This window comes from Diadema antillarum, unplaced genomic scaffold, assembly GCF_040938485.1.
Source record: "Diadema antillarum isolate AM-2024a unplaced genomic scaffold, OU_Dant_1.0 seq00000937_RagTag, whole genome shotgun sequence".
NCBI classification, from domain to species: domain Eukaryota; kingdom Metazoa; phylum Echinodermata; class Echinoidea; order Diadematoida; family Diadematidae; genus Diadema; species Diadema antillarum.
Window position 1 is genome coordinate 691,232 of NW_027271788.1, and position 21,706 is coordinate 712,937.

Below are 21,706 nucleotides of genomic sequence, written 5' to 3' on the forward strand. Positions count from 1 at the left end.
TCCGTGGCCTCACCTTCATTCATTCATTTATTTATTACCACTGTTGCAGGGAAAAAGAAACTCTGGTTCACATGGTAAAGAAAGAACAACGAGCCTCAGCGAAGTGACGCATTTTTGCGGAGAACCACTCTGATCTAAGATTGGATTATAAGTCGAAAAGTTACCAAACGCTAGAAGTATTGTTTCTCCGTCGATGTGCTTACACGAGGTTTATAATGGGAGGTGGAAAGCGATGAAACGATCACTCCAGTGGTGAGTGGCGAACAGACAGGACCAGAGATCTGGCTTATGGAGTAGATCAGTCACCCTCTCTGGTAGACTGTAAGGATTCATTTTCAGTTCTAGAATTTTGGTACATCGCTGAATGTACCACAGACCAAAATAGTGTGCTCCTTTATTTACGCCACTCTGACCGACAAAGCAAGATCTATAAAAGGAATCCGTTGGGAATCTGCTACATTTTTTCAGTTTATTCCATCATTTCTCTTCCGTAGAAATATTTTAGGGAAGAAGCAAAGGAAAGGAGTGAGGCACGTGGTGAGAAAATTCTAAGAGCGATAAACTGAGAGAAACTTTCTTGTTTTCCGTCTTTGTAAGGAAAGAGAGACTAGAATAATGGGGGTTCGAGCAAGAGACTTCTTTCGGCCCAGCTTCCCAAGACCGTCGCTGGCGAAGTCCTCCTCACACGCAGCGGGCCTACGATACCTGGTGTGCTTTATGACGCTACTGGTTCCGGTGCGTAACATGGTGGTTGAGAATCGCCCCGAATGCCAGCCGGTTGAGCTACCCATGTGTCACGGCATGCCGTACAACCTGACGCGCATGCCCAATCTACTCCACCACAGTACGCAGGAAAACGCCAAGCTAGCCATTGAACAGTTTCTTCCACTCGTAGAAACCAACTGTAACACCAACTTGACATTCTTTCTCTGCGCCATCTACGCGCCTATCTGTACCGTCGGCTTCATGGAGGATCCAGTGCCGCCGTGCAAGAGTCTTTGTGAGAGCGTACGCGCAGACTGTGAACCAATCATCGTGCCGTATAACATCTCCTGGCCGATCTATCTGTCATGTGACCAGTTTCCCGAGTACACGTCAGGTGTGTGTATCACCCGTGAAGCGATCGTCGACTCAGGTCCGACCACGGAGCTCATGGTGCCCACTCCGCAAGGTGAGACTTGTTGCCGATGATGATCTTTTAGTAGTCACTGACAGTCATGATAAATATTAACCTATGAAAACCCTTCTTCCACGACAAAAAAATGAACTTCCAGCTTCAGTCCGCCCTCTCAGAAAGCGTCATTAACTTCCAACTTAAAAGAGAAGATAAAACCTTGTAGTGCATGCCTACTTAAAATGTCGAAATCTTAGAGACCAGAAGTGCATGGACATGGCGTCTGGTTAAGAAAAAAAGAAAGAAAAAAAGTTAAAGAAAGATGAAATCAGCAACCAAACAATCCAAATTAGACGACTATTAAAGAAAAAGAAGAAAAAGAAGAAAAAGAAGAAGAAGAAGAAGAAGAAGAAAAGAAAAGAAAGAAAGATGAAATCAGCAACCAAACAATCCAAATTAGACGACTATTAAAGAAGAAGAAGAAGAAGAAAAAAAAACCTTTAAGTTAACCTCGGGAGCTGACTCAAAGTGAAGCCAAGGACGCAGAAAATGAGAATCAATCCATTGACCTGGGTTTTCTTATTCGAACAGGAGTGAAACACTGAAAGTATATTAGACCAACTCGTTCACTTCCCAATGGTGTAAAATTGATATTTTGAACGAAGGGGTGATGTCCGTTATCCCAAATGATCAGAAATCAGAAAATAAAGTTTGATATTCTGAAACACACAAATTCCGTATACAATACGTGTAGATGTTCATTAAAATGAAAATTAAATGGAGTTTCTTAATCCGAAAATAAGATTATGATCCATTAATCCGAAAATTACAAAATGATGCATATACGTATACCGAACCTTCGGAATTAAGAACGTAAGGAAAGCGGACCTTATTTCATTTTTAGACTAATTCCGAAAAAGAAAATGAACCTTCGGAATTCCGAACTGTAACCGAGCGATGGCATCACCGAAGCGCCTGTGGTCATTAGGTAAACCATCATAACTTTACGGTACTTTTACCTTAAAGGAGAAATCCACTCCATTTTATTTCTTCATAAGAAAGAAAAAAAAATGGTGCAGAACTCTGCAAAAATGATCAAATATCGGATAAGAAATAAGGAAGTTATGGCCTTTTGACATTCTAATATTGCTGGAAAACACTTCTTGACCAGTCGTTTTGAATATTCTAATCAGCAAGGTAATGATGTCATGCTCTCCCAATTTTTTATTCATTTCATATACAGATTTCAGCTGTGTAAATATAAGACCTGCTTTAAGACCACCCCAAAAAATGGAAAAAAACAAACAACAACTAATGTTTACTTTGATATATTTTGGTATGGGCGTATGATTTTGCCTGCATGTACTAAATAGCTAAAAACAATTAACAATTCTTCCCGAATTTCATACATAACATCCATAAGAAAATATTGTTGGGGCGTGACATCATCTGCTCAATCATTTGAATATTCTTAAGGACTAGTCAAGAAATGTTTTCCGAAGAAATGTTAAATTTCAAAATGTCTTATCTTCCTTCAATATTTCTGATCCGACATTTGACATTTTTGAACGTTCTGGGGGGAATGCTTTGCTCTTTGTTTTAAACGTTATTTATTTGGGGGATTTCCTCTTTAAAAGCTGGACACCTTGAACGTTGGTACCTATAAAAACAATGCCCCTTAGCCCCCCAAAACTGGACATGTTATAGTTGTTGTCATTTGAAAACGACTAGTTGTATTATATTGAATACACATTCTGTACGATGCCAAAACTTTGATATCAACCTTACCGAAGTGTTGCAACTTTACTTTATTTTGGTTTTAATCGGTTTACTTCGGTTTTTACAAGGAAAATGGAAATTAGCCAAATCTTATTTCAATTGTTCTGTCAAAATTATTGATCTGACAGATTAATGATCTGAAAAAAAAACCCGAAACAAAACAAACAGACAAACATCGAACGAGATATTTTAGACTACCAAGCATCCATCCATTGTCATGTGGATATTAATGTGAGTGACCGTGATTACTTTCGCCAAAATAAAAATGTAAGACGAAAATGATTTGGTCGAAATAATGATGACGTTTGCCAAAATGTCTAAAGTGTTATAATATCATGTACCCGATAATATGACAGCTTACGACAAATTTTGAAATTTGAAACATATCAGTGCTTCTGAAGCATGATATTGATGGACAGTATTAAAGGTATTAGCCCACATGTGTAAACCTGCAGCAATTGGTCTCATAGTTAGCATGGAGTTTGGGTATGATTGCAGTGACATCTGTGCAAAATTTCGTTCCAATTAGTCCATTACTTTCATAAAATTAAATGAAAATGCACCGTATGCATGCGTATAACGCTCACTAGCTCCGTTCCACGTACGTACTACATGCATGCGATACATGTGTAAGTTATGTACGTAAACGGTAGCTAGCCCGCGCTCATAATTTGATTTTGGGTCGGGTTGACCCGGTTTGAAAATTGGTTTTAAAACGATGATTTTCTCTCTTTTATCGAATGGTATAGACAAAGAGCAACAGGTGAGGTATATTACTGTTATAACTTGTACTTGAAGTCATATTGGACCTGTTTTATGCAGTTTTGATTTTCGTGGGTTTGCAAATGTGGGCTAGTACCTTTAAGTACTTCAAAATACATCGACATATCTTATCATCAAATGGCTGATCCCTTTATGCGCTTTGAGTGCCGATTGGTACATAGCACCCATAGCATTGATTACACTGCTCCAACTTCCTGGAATGAAAGGTTCAAATTCGATTTCTCTCATTTACACGTATGTCAATGTGAAGGACAGTTTTCATACGGTTTTTATGCCTCAGCGACGAAGTGTCGCCGGAGGCACTATGCTTTTTGGGTTGTCCGTCCTTACATTTTTTATTTCAGTTTTCAATTTCAATTTTCAATTTCCTTCAATCCGTGCGTACAGTAAGATACAGTACGGATATAGGACAAAACGTACAACTGTCGGACAAGGGTCATATCGCCCTCTCCGTTTTTGGCGAGGAAAAACTTTGTGCATGCCCATTTTTTTTTTCTTAACGCTCTGACGGAAATCACCGGAAGATAAACGTCAATCCAAAGAATACCTGACTTGAAACGCATTTTAACGGATATCAACGAATGCCAAAGATCGACATCCGTTTCTCCTGCATTAACTTTATCGGGCAAAGTGTGACATGGGTATAATCGAATTTGTGGACAGCGTATTAACAATAAAACTGTTTGAGGTATCGTATTGAGACCTGACATGATTGTATGCATGACGAAGTTGTTCCAATTAAATTTTGGTTGCATATGCTCAAGGTCACAGGTCAAAGGTCACGGTCAGATGCTGAAAATTTTACTTTTCCTCAATATCTATGCCATGCCTGAAGATATTTTCTTAAAAGTTTATAGTGCATACATGTATTACACGAGAAATATTCTTTAGAGAAAGTTTCGGATCGTGAGGTCAAAGGTAAAACGCCAATAGAAATTTCCAAAATTTCAGCTTTTTCTCCGTATTTCCAGACGGTCCAAGGTATCCTCATGAAACGTAGTACATGTGCATGCAATGCCTGACAATGATTCTCTTGGAAATTCGGGGGGGGGGGGGGGGGGGGTCATGGGGTCAAAGTTAAAGGGTCAAAAGGTAAGGTCAAGATCAATTCCTCAAAATGCCACTTCATTTCCTTTATATCTATGTATAACACCTGGATGTGTTTTATTGAAATTTAGTGTTTGCATGTTTTCCCAATAAACATTATCGTGGATAGTTTTTGGCTGAAAGGTCAAAGGTTGAAAGGTTAAAGGTAAAGAGCATGTGCTAAATTTCACCTTTTCCTCCATATCTCGGGAGTGGCTCAAGGTATTATCATGAAACTAAGTAGGCCCACTATATGCATGTACTGAATGATTGATTCCCTGGGTAATTTTAGGGTCATGAGGTCAAAGGTCAAGGATCAAAGGCCAGATTGAAATGCTGAAATTTCACTATCTAATGCAGAAATTATATTTTTCTCCATACTTTGGAAATTGTTCAATGCATATTAAAGGGTCAAAGGTCAAGTAACAATCGTCAAATCCCCTAATAACTGCTCTCTACACGGTATAGCCGTTGATCCAATTAAACTTATTTCAAGGAAAGTGAACAATCTCCACATTTGTGACAAAGATGTCGTTTAATTTTTTTTTTTTTTTTTTGGCCAATTACGTGAAACTGTCATCAGCCATTGTCAAGACGTACTAATACAAACTTATTGGGAGAACCATGCATTATGGCGGAGGCATGCCAGGCATATAGCGACATTTCTAATTGTGATAATTATGGTCTAAGAGGATAAAATTGGACAAAGTTTATAACGTAATACATTATGGAACACTTTGAGTCTAGAAAAACATGGTTTTTATATAAAGCACACTGTATATCAAGTTGATATTTGGAAATCATATATTCATAGGTGTTTTTTTTTTGTCACCATAAAAACGGTGACGATATTTCTCTACATCATTCTGGTTCTCAAAATGGTACTCGCCAATCTCAACACCACGATGTATTTAAAAAAGGAAATATTTGTCCTGCGCCTATATCATAGTCCAATACGACAAATTTACTCAGTGTACATTTTCGTGTACTCAAATAACTAAAAAAAAAAAAACCATAGACACAAAAACAAGGGTATAGCAAAGGAAAAATGATCTCGCCTAACCGTTACTCTTCTTTTCGCTCACTATTTGAATTCGAAGACTTAAAGCGACTGCCGACGAGTTTTTCAGTGGTGACTCACTTGATGAATATTTCTTGGCGTCATTATTATTGAGGCCATAACTCAGACAGACACCAAACAAGCTAGCTGCATCCTGATTGTGTCAGACCGACCCAATAGCTCGCTAACCTTGTTACCACAAACATGTCGTCGCATACCTTCACATACCTCGCCATTGACCTCCTGTACACTTTAACTAGAACAGCGTGTCATGCTCAATGTCGGCTCTATTGTCCGCGTGATTTACAGCGCACAGTCAATCACGTGACTAGTCTATGTTCTCTGGGAGAGAAGCGTTTCATCACATTTTCGTTGATCCATCTTACGGCTTGTTGCAAGGAAGTTGCAATTACAGTGGACTCCCGTTATAAGGAAGTCCATGACCGGCGGCGGTTTTCTTTCGTTCAAAGAAACGATAGGAACACATAGAGTGGATTATGTTGCGGCTTGAATTTTTACTTCGTTGTCCGTGCTCGTTATAACCGGAGTGCACTGTGATCGCTGCAAACTCCCTTCTTGCAACGGAACCTTCAACTGAATGCAAGTTGCAACGCAAATATCTATTGCAAATTTTGAAATAGATATTTGCGATTGATTGCAACTCGACTTTTTTGCAACAACCCCTTACATTGTTTTAGTGTTTTTAACGCTGTCACCACAATCATAGTCACCGCGATTGTTGATACCATAGTCGTCACGATCATCATCATCATCATCATCACCATCAGCATTGATTTCATCCTCATTTAATCCTCCCTCTTCACTGTCATTTTCAAAATTACTGTTGTCGTCGTCCTTATCATTTTCAACATTATTTTCGTCTACATCTTCTTCGCCAGACATCAAGAAAGGTCCATTATCTAATTTATCACCATGACAACAGTTGCCATGATGGGCATCGTCTGCTTCTCTACCTCAGTTCTTGCCGTCATCTTTTTTCACCAAATTTTGCATTCTTTTTACATTCGTTATGACTTCGGTTTTCTTATCCGACTGCCTAAAGGCCTGCCTTATTGTCACATAAACTAACAAAACAAAATTCTCTTGTTATTTATTGCAGATGGTTTATAGGTGTCCGTTGCGGTGTGAGCCTGTTTCTACAATGACCTCATTGTTTCCGACACAGCCATCGTGGAATGCTTGTTTTTATGTTTTATAATCATGGTGCTGTGGAGAGGAGAGAAAATAATGAGACAGGTTGTAGCAGTGGAACAGAGAAGCACTGTGGTAGCTGCATCGTAAATCAAATCGATTTGTGACGTAGGTGACCATAGCCATGGTGACGTGGATATTGTCTTTTAGTCCATTCCTAACCCTAACTGCAAATAACAATTCTTGTCTGTTTCTCAAGATTTCTTGTAGACCTTTTAGAAGACATTGATAATCTTGAGGCTCATGATATATCATTTCGTTGTTGTTGTTTTTTTTTTCTTGGTGAAAACTTAACACTGCTGTTGTTAAACAATGACTTCATTTTCTTGGCACGGAGAAAACGCAGCAAATTGAATTATTTATGGTTTCAACAGCTTAACTCGTCGCACAGTTGCGCTGCTGTTTGTAAACATGGTAGTCGGCATAGGACAAAAAAGCATGCCACATTACCACCCCTCAACTGATGGACAAGATGCATTAACCAATATAGATTTAACTGCTGCAAGTCTGCCTTTCGAACAGAAGCATCTACAATATCCCTATCCCTCTAGCATCATGACAACCTTTTCTGCATAGATTCAATGTCACCATGGTTACGCCGCGGTGTCTTTCGGGAGGACAGTTTGAACTTCCAGACTGGAAGCTTAGGGAATTGATCAAGTAAAAGAAAAGAAAAAAAGAACCAAAGAAAAATGTTTAACAAAATCTACGTGGATTTTTACCAACACATGAAACTGCAAAATGAATTCACAACATATTTCCCAGTCCATAAAATATACCAGTACATGTACTGCAAATAATGCCACAGAATAAATATAAGCCACGCTGCTCATCAGGTACATTCAATGTGCCTGAAGTAAGTACACACCGCAAAAAGCCCGGTGTTCGATAATAATATGAACCACAGAGCTGGTGTTAATTTCCGGTGCTAATTTATGGTGCTAGATTAAAACCTCCGGGTGTCACTTCAAAATATATAAATATTTTAAAATAGTTTCTTAGTTACTTTTTTTTCAACTTCAACAAAACGGTCAAGAATTTGCCCATTATAAAGTACTTCATTTTTTGGGAAAAAAAAGGTGTGAACACAATTTTACAAGACAGTAAAACCAATTGGTGTGGTCTCCCATTGAAGCTGGACGGGTGTTATGTCATCATTGACATAATTTACACCAGCAATATCAAATCAACACCATGCAGTGTCACTGTTAAATCAACACCAGCGCAGTGTTAAAAAAATATCACCAGTTTTAACAGTGTCAAATTAACACCGCGAAGTGCCAGGTGAACACTTTTCAGCACCATCACAACATTCTTTCTACACCTGTGGGTGTGGTCCTCTATTGATCGGTATTAGATTTAACATCCATGGTGTTAAATCTAACACCGATGTTTTTGCAGGGCATGAATATCTAAACCATGATCTATTGCTAGCAACTTATCGCAGCTTGATTCTGGCCTGCAATATTTTAGTTAAAGGGATAGTCTTGGTTGAAATGGGTGCTCAGGTTTGTGTAAGATAATCAGAAACTACTTGTTTGGTTTGGTTTTATTTCTGTATTTATGAAATTTCTAAAGGGTTATTCTTGCTGAAATGGGTGCTCAGTTTTTTTGTAAGATTTTTAGAAAGCACTTGTTTGGTGTTGTTTTATTTCTGTATTTATGAAATTTCTAAATGGATATTCTTGGTTGAAATGGGTGCTCAGTTTCTTTTTCTAAGATTGTCAGAAACCACTTGTTTGGTTTGGTTTATTTCTGTAACTGTGATATTTATAAAGGGATAGTCTTGGTTGAAATGGGTGCTCAGTTTTTTGTAAGATAATCAGAAACTACTTGTTTTGTTTTGTTTTGTTTTGTCTTCTTTCTGTATTTGTGAAATTTCTGTATTTGTGAGGTATAAAGAGCATAATGATACAATTCTAAGAGAAATTCAAATTTTATTTGATTAAAATTGGTTCTGAAATGGCCGGCCGAGATATCCAAATGCAATGAGGTTGTAACAAAAGTTGGGACCCACCTCTCGTTATAGAACCACATTGTTTTACTTTGTTCTACTTTGTTTTTGGATATATCAAGTTTTTTTTTTTGATACTCACGAGGACTTCAATATTTCTTCCATACTCAAGGGGACCATAATCTTATCTTCTATTTTCAATTAAGCTCAATTCTTTACCTCCATTCTCAAAGGAACCTCAGTCTTCTCTGAATATTGAAAACGGTGCCACAATAAAGACAAATTCATACTCATTATTATATTCCACAAAAATTCTCTCTCTCTCTTTCTCTCTCTCTCTCTCTCTCTCTTTCATATAGCTCTCTTTCTCTCTCCCCCCCCCATCTCTCTCTCTCTCTTTCCTTTTTCCACACAGGCACACACACACACAAACACACACGGACAGACAATCATTCACATTGTATACGCAAATCCTGAATATTTCTTGACGAGAACAGCCACCCTTGAGGCGTTCATTTGGGAACAGTGATTTAAAAATGTTCAAGATGTATCACTTTTGATTCATGGTGTATAAAATGTCATGGATGTATCACAAAACATCCTATCATATAAAAATTTGCAATTAAGCAGAAATATTAGGAAATGTCGCTATTTTTCTCATTGACCCATAACTGTAGATGGCTTAATCTCGAAACACTTGTATCATAACTATTGTTCACATTTTGTATATTTAGCAATACTTAACATCGATTGTATCTGATTCTATCTTTTACATATGGTTGATTCTATCCATAGCTCACATTTTAGAACTCTTTTGAAGCACTAACTGACTAATTTCTGTTTCTGTTTCATCTGCTAAAGGTAAATAATGCCTTTAACTGTGCGAATTCTGCAGTGAGTATTGGCTGTATATCCAGTCAATGTCATTGGTATGTGTATAACATCTCCCCGGGGGTGACCGTACTAATACGATACACGTAGAGAGCTCAGCAGCTACGCCACGTAACTCGCCAAGACATGATTGGCTGTTTACGATATGGCGGTTACCCCCCACAGTGCTGGTGTAAATATAGACGAGACATTTTTGATGGATGGAATGTCCAAAATCCAATAGAATGAAAGGCTAGAGGAAATCTACGTCACATGACAAATAATTCTGCCTCAGAATGAATTGAAGTTTTTGTTATTATTTCGCCATTCGATTAGAATGACAGAGAAAACAAGGACATTCAGCATAACAGCAGATTTATCCTTGAGGGAGAAACGAAGGGTATTAAAATCCAAAATGTAACTAAGATAATAACAATAGGAGTTACAGATTGGATAAATGCTGCGGAAGATACGCTTTAATGCATTTTTTTTTTGCACCTGACCTCATGACCCTGGGACTTTGATAGGAGTCAGTCCCATAGCTTAGAAACCATGGAAGTAACAAAGCGAATCTCTTTCACGTTAAAGGGACTGTACAGTTCTGGTTGAGGTGAGGATTTAGCTTTTAACATTTTGCGAGATATTCAGAAACCACTCTATGAGATGTCAAAGAGCATGCAATTCTAAGGGATATCAAAAGTTTATTTGATGAAATTCGGTTTTTAAATGACTGAGATATCCAAAAACAAGGTGAAACAAAGAGATCCTAATAAAAGGCGTGGCCTTTTTTGAATATAATTATCAGCCATTTGAAAACCAAATTTTTATCAAATTAACGTTGAATCCTTCTTAAAAGGACATGCTCTTTCATATTTCATGAGAGGTTTCTCATTATCTCACTTAGGAATGTTCAAAAAAGGAATCCCCACCTCAACCAGTATTGTAGAGTTCCTTTAATCCCTCGTTTACCATGTTTACTTTCCGGTAGACATCTTGCAGACTTCTCTTCATTTTACCATGGAGCTACAAACGAAACGTATGTAGCTCCATAGTACTGTTCTTATTTTGGTACATCATAATAAAACCGTTTGTACTCCCACCCATCCCAGTGGGGATCTACGGGGAGGGGGCGCCCTCTCTTTATTTGTTTTGTTAAAACAATATGAATTAAAAGAAAAAAATGGGGGCGTGTGCGCCCGCCCCCCCCCCTTTTTTATTTTGTAAAGACGCCCGACCTCTCCTTTACGGAATTCCTGGATCTGCCCTTGCACGGTAGGCGAATCCCCTGCTGGCAATGGTATATTTCAAAGATTTATATATCACAAAGGTCTAGTATGTATACATGTATACATATATATATATATTTTTTTTTTGGTCATTCCTTACCAACGCCAAAGATCTTTTGCCTGCATCATGTTCATGTATTGAAATGATGTTGTTTGAGTTTTGTTTTGTATGTTTGTGTAACCACTCTTCAGTAGTCATTCATCACAATAGCAAATATCTCTACTGAAAATTCATATCGTTGATTTGCTTCTTTCAACAACCTCCAAAACAGCATCACTTTCGTTGCGGAAATTTTTCATTCATTAATTCGTTTAAGAATCAAGGAAGCAAATAAGACAATACGTAAAGTGAAAAAAAAAATAGAGAGAAAGAAAGAAAGTAACGAAAAAGAACACAAGCAATCCATAATACCACAGACAAAATCCTACAACCTTCCCAGATTATTATTTTGATCCCAAGCTGAATTAACTACCGCAGAGTAAGGACTCTGAACTGTCCCTCTCAGCAAGTGCGGAATGTAATGTCAAAACTTTTGAGGGCAGTATTGTGATTTTCTTGACTGTCGGCAAAGATCGTATCAGCCAATACTCTGCTGAAACATTAGTGTAAGCTATGCTCGCTGATTCGCTTTTAGCTTAAATCTCACAGATTTCTAGTGGTCTATTGTGAAAGAGTCTTATTAAAGTGGAAAATGCTGATGATATAGATCGGCCAACATCCATTTCAATTTCATTTGAGTCTCGTAAAGCAGCAGTGATTTATTCTAGTTGTCCATCATAATAGTATTTTGGTGAAATGTGAACCCAACGTGATAACCTGAATGTCCAAAAAAATTAGATTTTTTTTTTTTTGGATAATTCTACCCATAGGCAACAAGTCCATGTCGACCATAAAGATATATAGTCGAAGATTTTTTTTCTTACGTTTTCTCCTTGCTCAAAAAGGCCATGCAAAAATTGTGTTCTTTCACTAATTTCATTTATGATACAAACTAATATAATGCCGTGCCACATGTTGTTCTTTTATTCTTTTACCAGTGCCTTTAATCCCTCCAGACAACTGTGAGCTGTGTCCTTACAACTTCGAGATTTCAAAGAATGTCTTCTTCGAAAAGGAGTACGAATACAGTAAGTCGGTTCCTTGCTGTTGATATTTTAAACGATTTTTATTATTTTCTTCTTGAATCATTTCCTTCGATGTACTGTGATTGTCATAGAGATACCATAATTGGCACACCAACTTCTCTCATAAGAAATATTTCCGCTATATTGATGATAAGTGGTAATTATACTATTGCCTTGAATGATAATACTCATGGAATTTCTTCAAGTAAACTGTTGTGTCATGAAAATATCAAGCACGTAGCAAGAGGAAAATAAATGATGACAATTCGTCAGAACGTCACAAGAAAATGTTCAATTATGCCACAATCCAACTGCTACTTGTCGGAGAAAGAAATTAAAGAAAAAGATATTTTTAGGCTAAAAATCAATGATCACTGATTTGATCTATATGCTATGCATCATATTTTTGCTTGAATCCTAAAAAGTATGTTGTCATGACAACTAGTATGTACAACAATCAAATGGTCCACGAAAGCGAAATGATTTAAAGTGAAAATCAGTAAAATGTGTTATGTGCACTTTAGATTCATATTTCCGTGTGTTACAAAGCTGATGATCCGTCACGTTTTTTTTTTCTCTCTCTCTCTCTTCTTTTTAATCACAATGTGCATTCAGCAAATTCACTACTCTTGTTGCCTTCGAAACACGAATAAAACAGTAAAATCATGTCAGAGGTTTTCTGGAGGGATTTTACGGAGACTATGATCAGTGATGATATATATCATATTTCATATGATATATATATATATTTTTTTTTTGTAAATCATTGTTTGTTTGTTTTTGATACCTCAGTAAAACATATTTCATTTTTATTCATGTTCACAGTAATCCATGCGGTCGTCCAAGGATTTTCTCACGGGTCGCGTCGGGGTGAAATAGCGGTCACTGTCATCATTCAACACGTGATCAAATCAAGCGACATTCAGATTCCCACAGGAGAAGTGAGTTCTGCGTGTCCTTTACTGACTTTTTGACTGCTGTAATTTTCAGAAACCATCTAGTATTTACAAGCATTGCTTTTAGTTCGTTCCAACACCTACAACTTTGCATTTTCTTCATAGCCAGTAATCAGGTTTCACCCCAAACGTGTTGAATTGTCTAATTATTTGTTTTCACTAAAAAGAAAAAAAATGAAATACACTTCTTTGTGTAATCTATAGTTCATTTTTATTTTCTCCTATGACTGAACGCGTAATGACGGCCCATTTCCTGTATTTAGAGTACGCGTGAAAAACCTGTTAAAGAGGAAGTCCAGTCCAAATATAATTTAGTTTGATAAAAACGAGTAAAATCTTCCGAGTTCAACAGTACAAACTTGACTGAAATGAGAAGAAAAGTAACAAAGTTATGACATTTTTAAGTTTTGCTAATTTCTGCAAAACAGCTCTTGTCTTGTACAGTGGATATGAATATGCAAATGAGTGAGCTAAACACGTCATATCCTTCAAGTTCAAGTTCAAATTTATTTCCATTCGACATAAAATCATCAAACAATTCATACAATCAAAACACAGATACAAATATATGAACATCAAAAGAAATACACACACATACACAAAACAACAAGAAAAAGAGCCGATGCGTAAATTCATGTGAATGGGGGGGGGGGGGGGGGGGGGGGTCAACAGAGAAGAGCAATAAGCCTTGTAAATCGCTGACCCCTAGAAAACATAACTACTGTGTAAAATATATCGGCAGTATAGAAAAGAAATTAAGGAGGAAAAGAAAAGGACAGAACTGAAGAACAAATCAAAAGACATATATAAGTGCAATTAAAATAATCATTCTGAATGAGAATATGAATTCAGGAGTAAAAATTTATAATTCCTTTTAAAACTATTCAAAGACGGTTTCATTTTCAAATCAAATGGTATTTCTGTCCATATTAATGGACCTTTATAAAAAACTGTATTCTTAGAAATATTTGTGCTCACATGACATAAATGATAATCATTAGCACGACGGGTGTCATAAGCATAAACATTACTATTCAATAAAAAATTTAGAAGAAATATTGGAGGGCAATAAACCTTTTGAACACATATACATAAAGATTGCAAGATTATATCTATTAATATCATATACATTTAAAAGCTTCAAATGAAAAAAAATAGAGATGAAGTGTGAGCATTAAAAGATACATTGGAAATTCTTCGAATAGCTTTTTTTGTGTAATAAAAACAATTTTTTCATACAAAAATCATTTCCATTGGACCAGGCCACATTACAATAATTGATATGGGAAATGAATAATGTATGGTATAACATAATCAAAATATATCTAGGGAAATGCTTCAGATGATAAAAAATACCAATACCTTTGGCAATACGATTGCACACGACACCAATGTGTTCATGCCATGAGAGCTTGTCATCTATATACACTCCTAAAAACTTTACACAAGACAAACGAGAAATTGTTTGACCATTAAAACACAAAAACAGCATTCATATAAAATTTTCTCTTTCCAAATACCATAAACTGAGTTTTACTTACATTTATCACCAATTTATTATTAATCAACCAATTACTCAAACAAATCAATTCATGATTAAATAAATCCATACTATATAACTAAAATTGTTATGTGACATGAACACACTGGTGTCGTCTGCAAATAAGATAAACTGTAAAATTTTACTTGAACAAACAATTTCATTGAAAGAAATCAGAAACAACAATGAACCGAGAATGGAACCTTGTGGCACTCCACAACAAATGCGTTTATACGAAGACTTGTAATTGTCAATTGTTGCGAACTGAATTCGCTTAGACGAATAATCTTTAAATAATCTTAACAAAAATCCGCGAATACCATAATTTTCTAATTTATTCATCAAAATTGAATGATCAAGAGTGTCAAAAGCTTTGCTTAAATCAAAAAACAAACCAATAGTATACTGTTTCAAATCAATTGCTGTTGTAACTTAATGTATTGAATCAAGAAGAGCTGTAAAAGTGGAGTGTCCTCACAATTGATCGTGTAAAAAAAAAATACGAAAATTCAATGTTTCTGTCATTGAAGTCCGAAACACGACAATAATTATTCCTGGTTAAGTAACTTCACAATAGTGAGCAGTTATATATACAAAGATTTGAAAAACTGGAAATTTCACAATTTTGTGTATGTACAAGCTGTTTGGTAAGTTATGAGGGAATGACATGCTCATTTTAATTGCCATTTGCATATTCATTTTGACCGTTCAAGAACTATTTCCCCGAATATAGCGAAACTTCAAAATGTCATAGCTTGCTTATTTTTCATCCGTTTTCTATTAAATTTATACCGCTGAACCCGTAATATTAAACTCATTTTTAATCAGAATAGCTTATATTTGGACTGGATTTCCCTTTAAAGGTTCCAAATATTGATCTTGATGTATAGGGTTAAAACGAAAATCGTGTTTGAGTTCACCGCTGACTTTATTGTGCCTCTTTTGTCCGTTTCTTAACCTTTCAAAATCAATCGATCAACATTTAACTTTTGATATATTCACCCGTACAAATACTTATGTAGAGATCAAAGTATAGACTTATATCTTAAATCACTTTATATCGGCCATAATCGGGGGACTTCCAACATCAGGAAATGATTTATGGATTATGCAATCAGTCAAATGCATAAATCAACTACTGCGAGGTATATGCCTACTGAAACTCCTCCCACCCCCCCCCCCACCCCAGCTATGGCAAAAAATTATACATACAACAAATGTAACAATAAAAAATACCCAAACCGAACAGGTCTGTACTCTTTCCGTCCAATCATCGTGTTTGTTTTGTTGTTGTTATTTTACTGACGCAGGTCCAGCTTTCGATTAATCACGTGTGCGCATGCCCGAAGCTGTCTGTTGGTGAGGAGTACATGATCATGTGTTACCAGGATCTCATTCATGGGAGATTACTACTGGAGAATGATTGTTTGGCTCAACCCTGGCATAACAAGTACACCAAGAGAGTTAAGGTTGGTAACCATGGTAACGAGAAGGAGCGCGTGACTCATTTTATTAACTTTTTTTTTAAAAATATTTCCACAGGAGCATTTTAAAGGGATAGTACAGTATTGGTGGAGATGAGAATTGGGCTTTTAACTTTTTGCGAGATACCAAGAAAACATTTATTATAATTATAGTACAGAGCATACCATTTTAAGAGGAATTCAAAGTTTATTTGATGAAAATCGGGTTTGGAATGACTGAAATATCCAAAAACAAAGTAAAACAAAGCAATCGTGACAAAGTGTGGGTCCCACACTTTAGTGGAATTGCTCTTTTTTTATATATCAGCCATTTCAAAACCAATTTTCATCAAATAAACGTTGAATTCCTCATAGAATTACATGTTCTTTCATATTTCATAAGAGGTTTCTGATTATCTCACCATAAAATGTTAGAAACCTGAAATTAGGTCTGAACCAAAACTGTACGATCCCTTTAAAGTGGTTCAGAATGGGATTGCAATTTGCAGTCTGCAAATTACTTCATTGCTTTCTTTTTTTTTCACCTAGAGATAATGAAGGTTTTTGTTTTCTTGCAAACGTATTGCTAGCTTTCCTCATTGCTTTCTGTGGTTTAGAAGGAAAGCAGTAAATCCCCAAAGAGATATCCAATATCCATTTTCTTTTTTTAAGATTGAATCATGGACCTACAACTTACCGTGGGTTTTAGCTTCATGATTGAGCATATCACAACACTTCGACATGTTTGTGGAAAACTAAATTCCAATGATTGTGGGAGAGGGAGTTATGGTTGTATGTGAAGTTGCTGCTTTGGAGCTCCATAGACGTCGAATTCGCCGACGGTGGTGGAAATGATGCTGAAATGATGACGATATTAAAGGGATTGTATAGGACTGGTTGAGGTGAGGATTCAGGTTAATATCATTCCTAAGTGAGATAATGAGAAACCTTTTGTGAAATATGAAAGAACATGCAATTTTTAAAGGGATTCAACGTTCATTATATATTGATAAAATTGTTTTTCAAATGGCTGAGATATCCCAAACAAAAAATGAAAATAATAAGAGGTGATAGGCCACGTCTTTTATTAGGATCTCTTTGTTTCACCTTGCTTTTTGGATATCTCAGCCTTTTCAAAACCGATTTTCATCAAATATAAACTTTTGATACCCCTTAGAATTGAATGCTCTTTAACATCTCATAGAGTGTTTACTGAATATCTCGCAAAACATTAACAGCTAAATCGTCACCTCAACCAGAAATGTGGATATTTTAGTTCCTTTAAAGTCCTGAACTGTGGAAAACTTTACACCCACTCCAATTATGACCGACATTACTGTTTTACTATTTTGTCGTACATGTATCACGCTGTTAATAATGTAAAAGAAAGCTAAGATATACGTCAGCTTTCATCGATTTAGGACGTCAGTTCCTTCTTTTTTTGAATGGGGCTTCAGTTTGTACACGTTTATTTTCCTGATTTCTTTTTTTTTTGTAACTGTTGCTATGGGGGAAAAACTTGATAAGCAGAGATTTTAACCACTTCTACTCTTTGGTGGATAATAGCAGACAACAGAATAATATATATTATATATATATTTATATATATATATATATATATATATATACATATATATATATATATATATATATATATATATATATATATATATAACAGGTAGCTCATGTCATGATTTTGTTCTTTCGCTACTTCCATCTTTACTCTATACAGAAATGGGACAAAAAGCTGGTGAGGGATCAGCGCGAGAGAGACTCGAGCGACTTGCCGAGCAGCAGACGGAATCGCGATGCGGGCTTCTATGACCTCTATGGATAGGTCATAGGTCATAGGTTAAAGATCCGTCACATCTGGCGAGACATTACTAATTTTTGTTCTGTATGAAGGAATGATTCGAAATCGATAACTTTGTAAATTGCGTTGTTAACGGCATTAAGATAAGAATAACGAAATTGCTATGGGGTAATGCAAGTTTGATGAGTGTATGTGTTTGTGCATGTGCGTGATTTTGTGTGTGTGTGTGTGTGTGTGTGTGTATTGACCGATTCGGGTTCCTTGAGGGCAGCAGACAATTTATGGCACTGGGCGCAGCCATTAGCTCAAATTGCGGTGTCCCAGCCGACCCACCCCCCTCCTCTCCCCCACCCCCGGGCAACATGTTTATCGCGCACTTAATAGTAGCAGGAGTACGCGCACTTGTAACAAAGGTTCGCGCATTAAGCAAGCGTTCGCGCACTCAGTATGAGACGCCTATTGGCTAAAACAACCATGCATCAGTTTTTCATTCCGTGCGCGTGAGAGGGGTGGGGGAGAGGGGGGGGGGGGGGGTTCGGCCGGGACACCGCAGTAATGGCGCTGCCCATGCCGATAATGCACAAACCGCCTCACAGAATCGGTCAATATGCGTGCGTGCTTGTCTGCTTAGTGTGAGAGTGTATGTACGTGTTCTGCAATGACCGTATGTCCCTGCTTATTAACGAACAATGAGGATTGGTTTGCTTTAATTAAAGGTCTGGTAAAAACAGTGGGATCGATAGATTGGGAAGGTCTGCCTGCTTCGGACATGTACTCGAGAATCCCCGTACTAAACTGTGTACAGCTTTATCACCGATCTGTATGCTTTAGGACACACACAACCGAAGAACTTGACTGGAGTGGACCGTTACCAATGAGTGTACGCTTCGATGCACACAAAAGTCAACATTCGCTGACCCGTGGTATTTGAGATTTCCGATTATAATCCGGTGAGCAGCGAATGACTGCTCCACGTAGGTTTGAATCCTCAAGTTCAAGATCAAGTTTGTATAACATTTATTTTCCATCTTTTTTTCATGTAGGAAATCACATGCATGAAATTATTGTACAGGAAGGCAGAACCTCAAAAAAGCAAAGCTTGTGGTGAGCTGCCTTACAAAATACATTACATCACAAACACAAACACAAAAAAACAACAACGAAAACGTAATAATAGTTCCCATGACAGCATTGAAATGAAATATTCCTCAAAGGGAGTTGTACAGAGAGGCAACAATGAGTATGAAAATACATCGTATGTGACAAGCTCCTGCTCGAGTATGTACGCCCATGATTTTTTTTATCATGGCTACTACTAAAACACTGATCAATTCAGTGCTAATTTATGTCGATGTAAGGCAATTTGTCAATCAATTGCAATGAAAACATCTCGACGGAAGAATTTCATGAATTTGAATGACTGCAGGCCACTCATGAATTCCAAGTGCTATAACCAGGTCTTTATGTTTGGGACAGAGTAGACCCAACTCACAATATTTAAGACTAGCCTTTTGCAAAGGAAGCTCGCTATATAATTTCAGCACACGCACACAGGGAGCAATGGGATCGAATTGCGAGAGCAGCGAGCTCGCTCCCATCTGCCCATCCGATTGCTGTGTGCGCGCGAGTCAAACACCGCCCGCTGTATAATGCGAGTCCATTGCGAGCCGCCTTTGCAAAAGGCGGAGATATGACGAGCTAAAATAATTGAAAGCATACAGTTTGTGCTTGTCTAGAATATTCATGTAGTATAACTGATTAAAGGGGAAGGCTAGTAACTGATCAGTGGGAATCAGTGGAAATGCTGAGAGATGATTGTTCCAATCCTTATGGGGTTCATTCAAGAGTTCATTGTATATCTATTGTGTGAAAACGATTTGCTTCAAAAATGGTCTCATATTCAAGTAATGTGCAGTTTAATGCTTCCAGGTTAGCGTCCCTGGTCAGTGACGGAGCATTAATCTGCATATTACTTGAATATGAGACCGTTCTGAAGCAAATCATTTTCACACAACAATAGATATACAATGAACTCTTGAATGAATCCCATAAGGATTGGAACAATCATCTCCCAGCATTTCCACTGATTCCCACTGATCAGTTACTAGCCTTCTCCTTTAAGGAGTATCTATGAGAATCGGTGAGTGATACGGTTACAACTTTAAAGGGATCGTATAGATTTGGTTGAGACCTAACTTCAGGTTTGTAACATTTCTTGGTGAGATAATGAGAAACCTTTTTTTGAAGTAGTAAAGAGCATTTAATTCCGAGAGGGATTCAGCGTTTATTTGATGAAAATTGATTTTGAAATGGCTGAGATATCCAAAATAGAGCAATCCTAATAAAAGGTGTGACCCACCTTTTATTACGACCGCTTTGGTTTACTTTGTTTTTTGATGTCTGAGCCATTCCAAAACCGATTTTCATCTAATAAACTTTGAATTCCTCGTAGAATGTTATGCTCTGTTCTATTTTATAAGTGGTTTCTTGATATCTTGCAAAAAGTTAAGAGCGCAATTCTCATCTCCACCAATGTACCATCCCTTTAATAACATTTGAGACAAAATTCACACGTCCCTATTGAAAAGTATAATTGAAGAGTTTGTTTGCAAAAACCGATAAGTCCATTTTTGAAGATTTTGAAGTACGGTCTCTGTCATAAAGTACAAAATGATACCTTTTAAATGATATATTGGTCACTACATATAAGGGTACATTTTTGAAGTTATGGTCAAAAGAAGCAAAAATTTTCTTATTATTCTCTCTATTTTTCTTGACCTTTAATGGCAAATATCTCTATTTGACAAATATGGACTTATCAGTTTTTGCAAACAAACTCTTCAATTATTACCTCGTGTTAGATACCAGGCTGATACATGCATGCCTAATTGTGTGAAATTTTTGCATGGTAATATTGTAAATTACTTTACCGACTTTGATGATGATGATGAAACAGCACTTACATAGCGCCATTTATCTGTATAAAACATTCAAAGGCGCCCAGCTCCCACAAAGTGTCACAAATCATTCACAAAGTTGCTGGAAAAGATAAGCCTTAAAGGACAAGTTCACCTTCATAAACATAAGGATTGAGCGATTGTAGCAATATTAGTAGAACACATCATTGAAAGTTTGAGGAAAATCGGACAATCCGTTCAAAAGTTATGAATTTTTGAAGTTTTTGTGCAGTAACCGCTGGATGAGAAGACTACTGCAGTGTATGAATAACTCAGATGTCACATGCGTACAACAATATAAGGAAAATATAAAGAGAATTTCACAAAATTTCATCTTTTGAAAAAAAGTACACATTCCCTTGACTCGTTACCGACATATGTTATGGGTAATATTATTCCCCCTGCCTTTAGAAAGACACAAGTCAAGTGGTCTTTTATTATGCGAAAAAAGTGAAAATATGTTGAATTTTCTTTACATTTTATTTATACTGTTGTACGCATATGACTCACAAGCTGCAGTAGTCTCCTCATCCAGCGGTTCCAACACAAAAATTTTAAAAATTCATAACTTTTGCATCGATTGTCCAATTTTCCTCAAACTTTCACTGATGTGTTCTACTTATATTGCTGCATTTTCTCAATCCTTATGTTTATGAAGGTGAACATGTCCTTTAAGTTCAGACTTGAACAGGTATTGACGTATTGAGG

The 21,706-nt window shown here is 36.8% G+C and overlaps 1 protein-coding gene across 1 annotated transcript; it reads left to right on the forward strand.

Moving 5' to 3' along the window:
* The first annotated feature begins 680 nt into the window (after positions 1-680).
* Positions 681-18,065, forward strand: LOC139741601 (secreted frizzled-related protein 3-like). Its single transcript, XM_071652181.1, has 5 exons — positions 681-1,171; positions 12,183-12,272; positions 13,095-13,210; positions 16,076-16,234; positions 17,961-18,065. The coding sequence occupies exons 1-5, from the start codon at positions 718-720 to the stop codon at positions 18,063-18,065; spliced, it is 924 nt and encodes a 307-aa protein (XP_071508282.1). The 5' UTR covers positions 681-717.
* Positions 18,066-21,706: the final 3,641 nt, after the last annotated feature.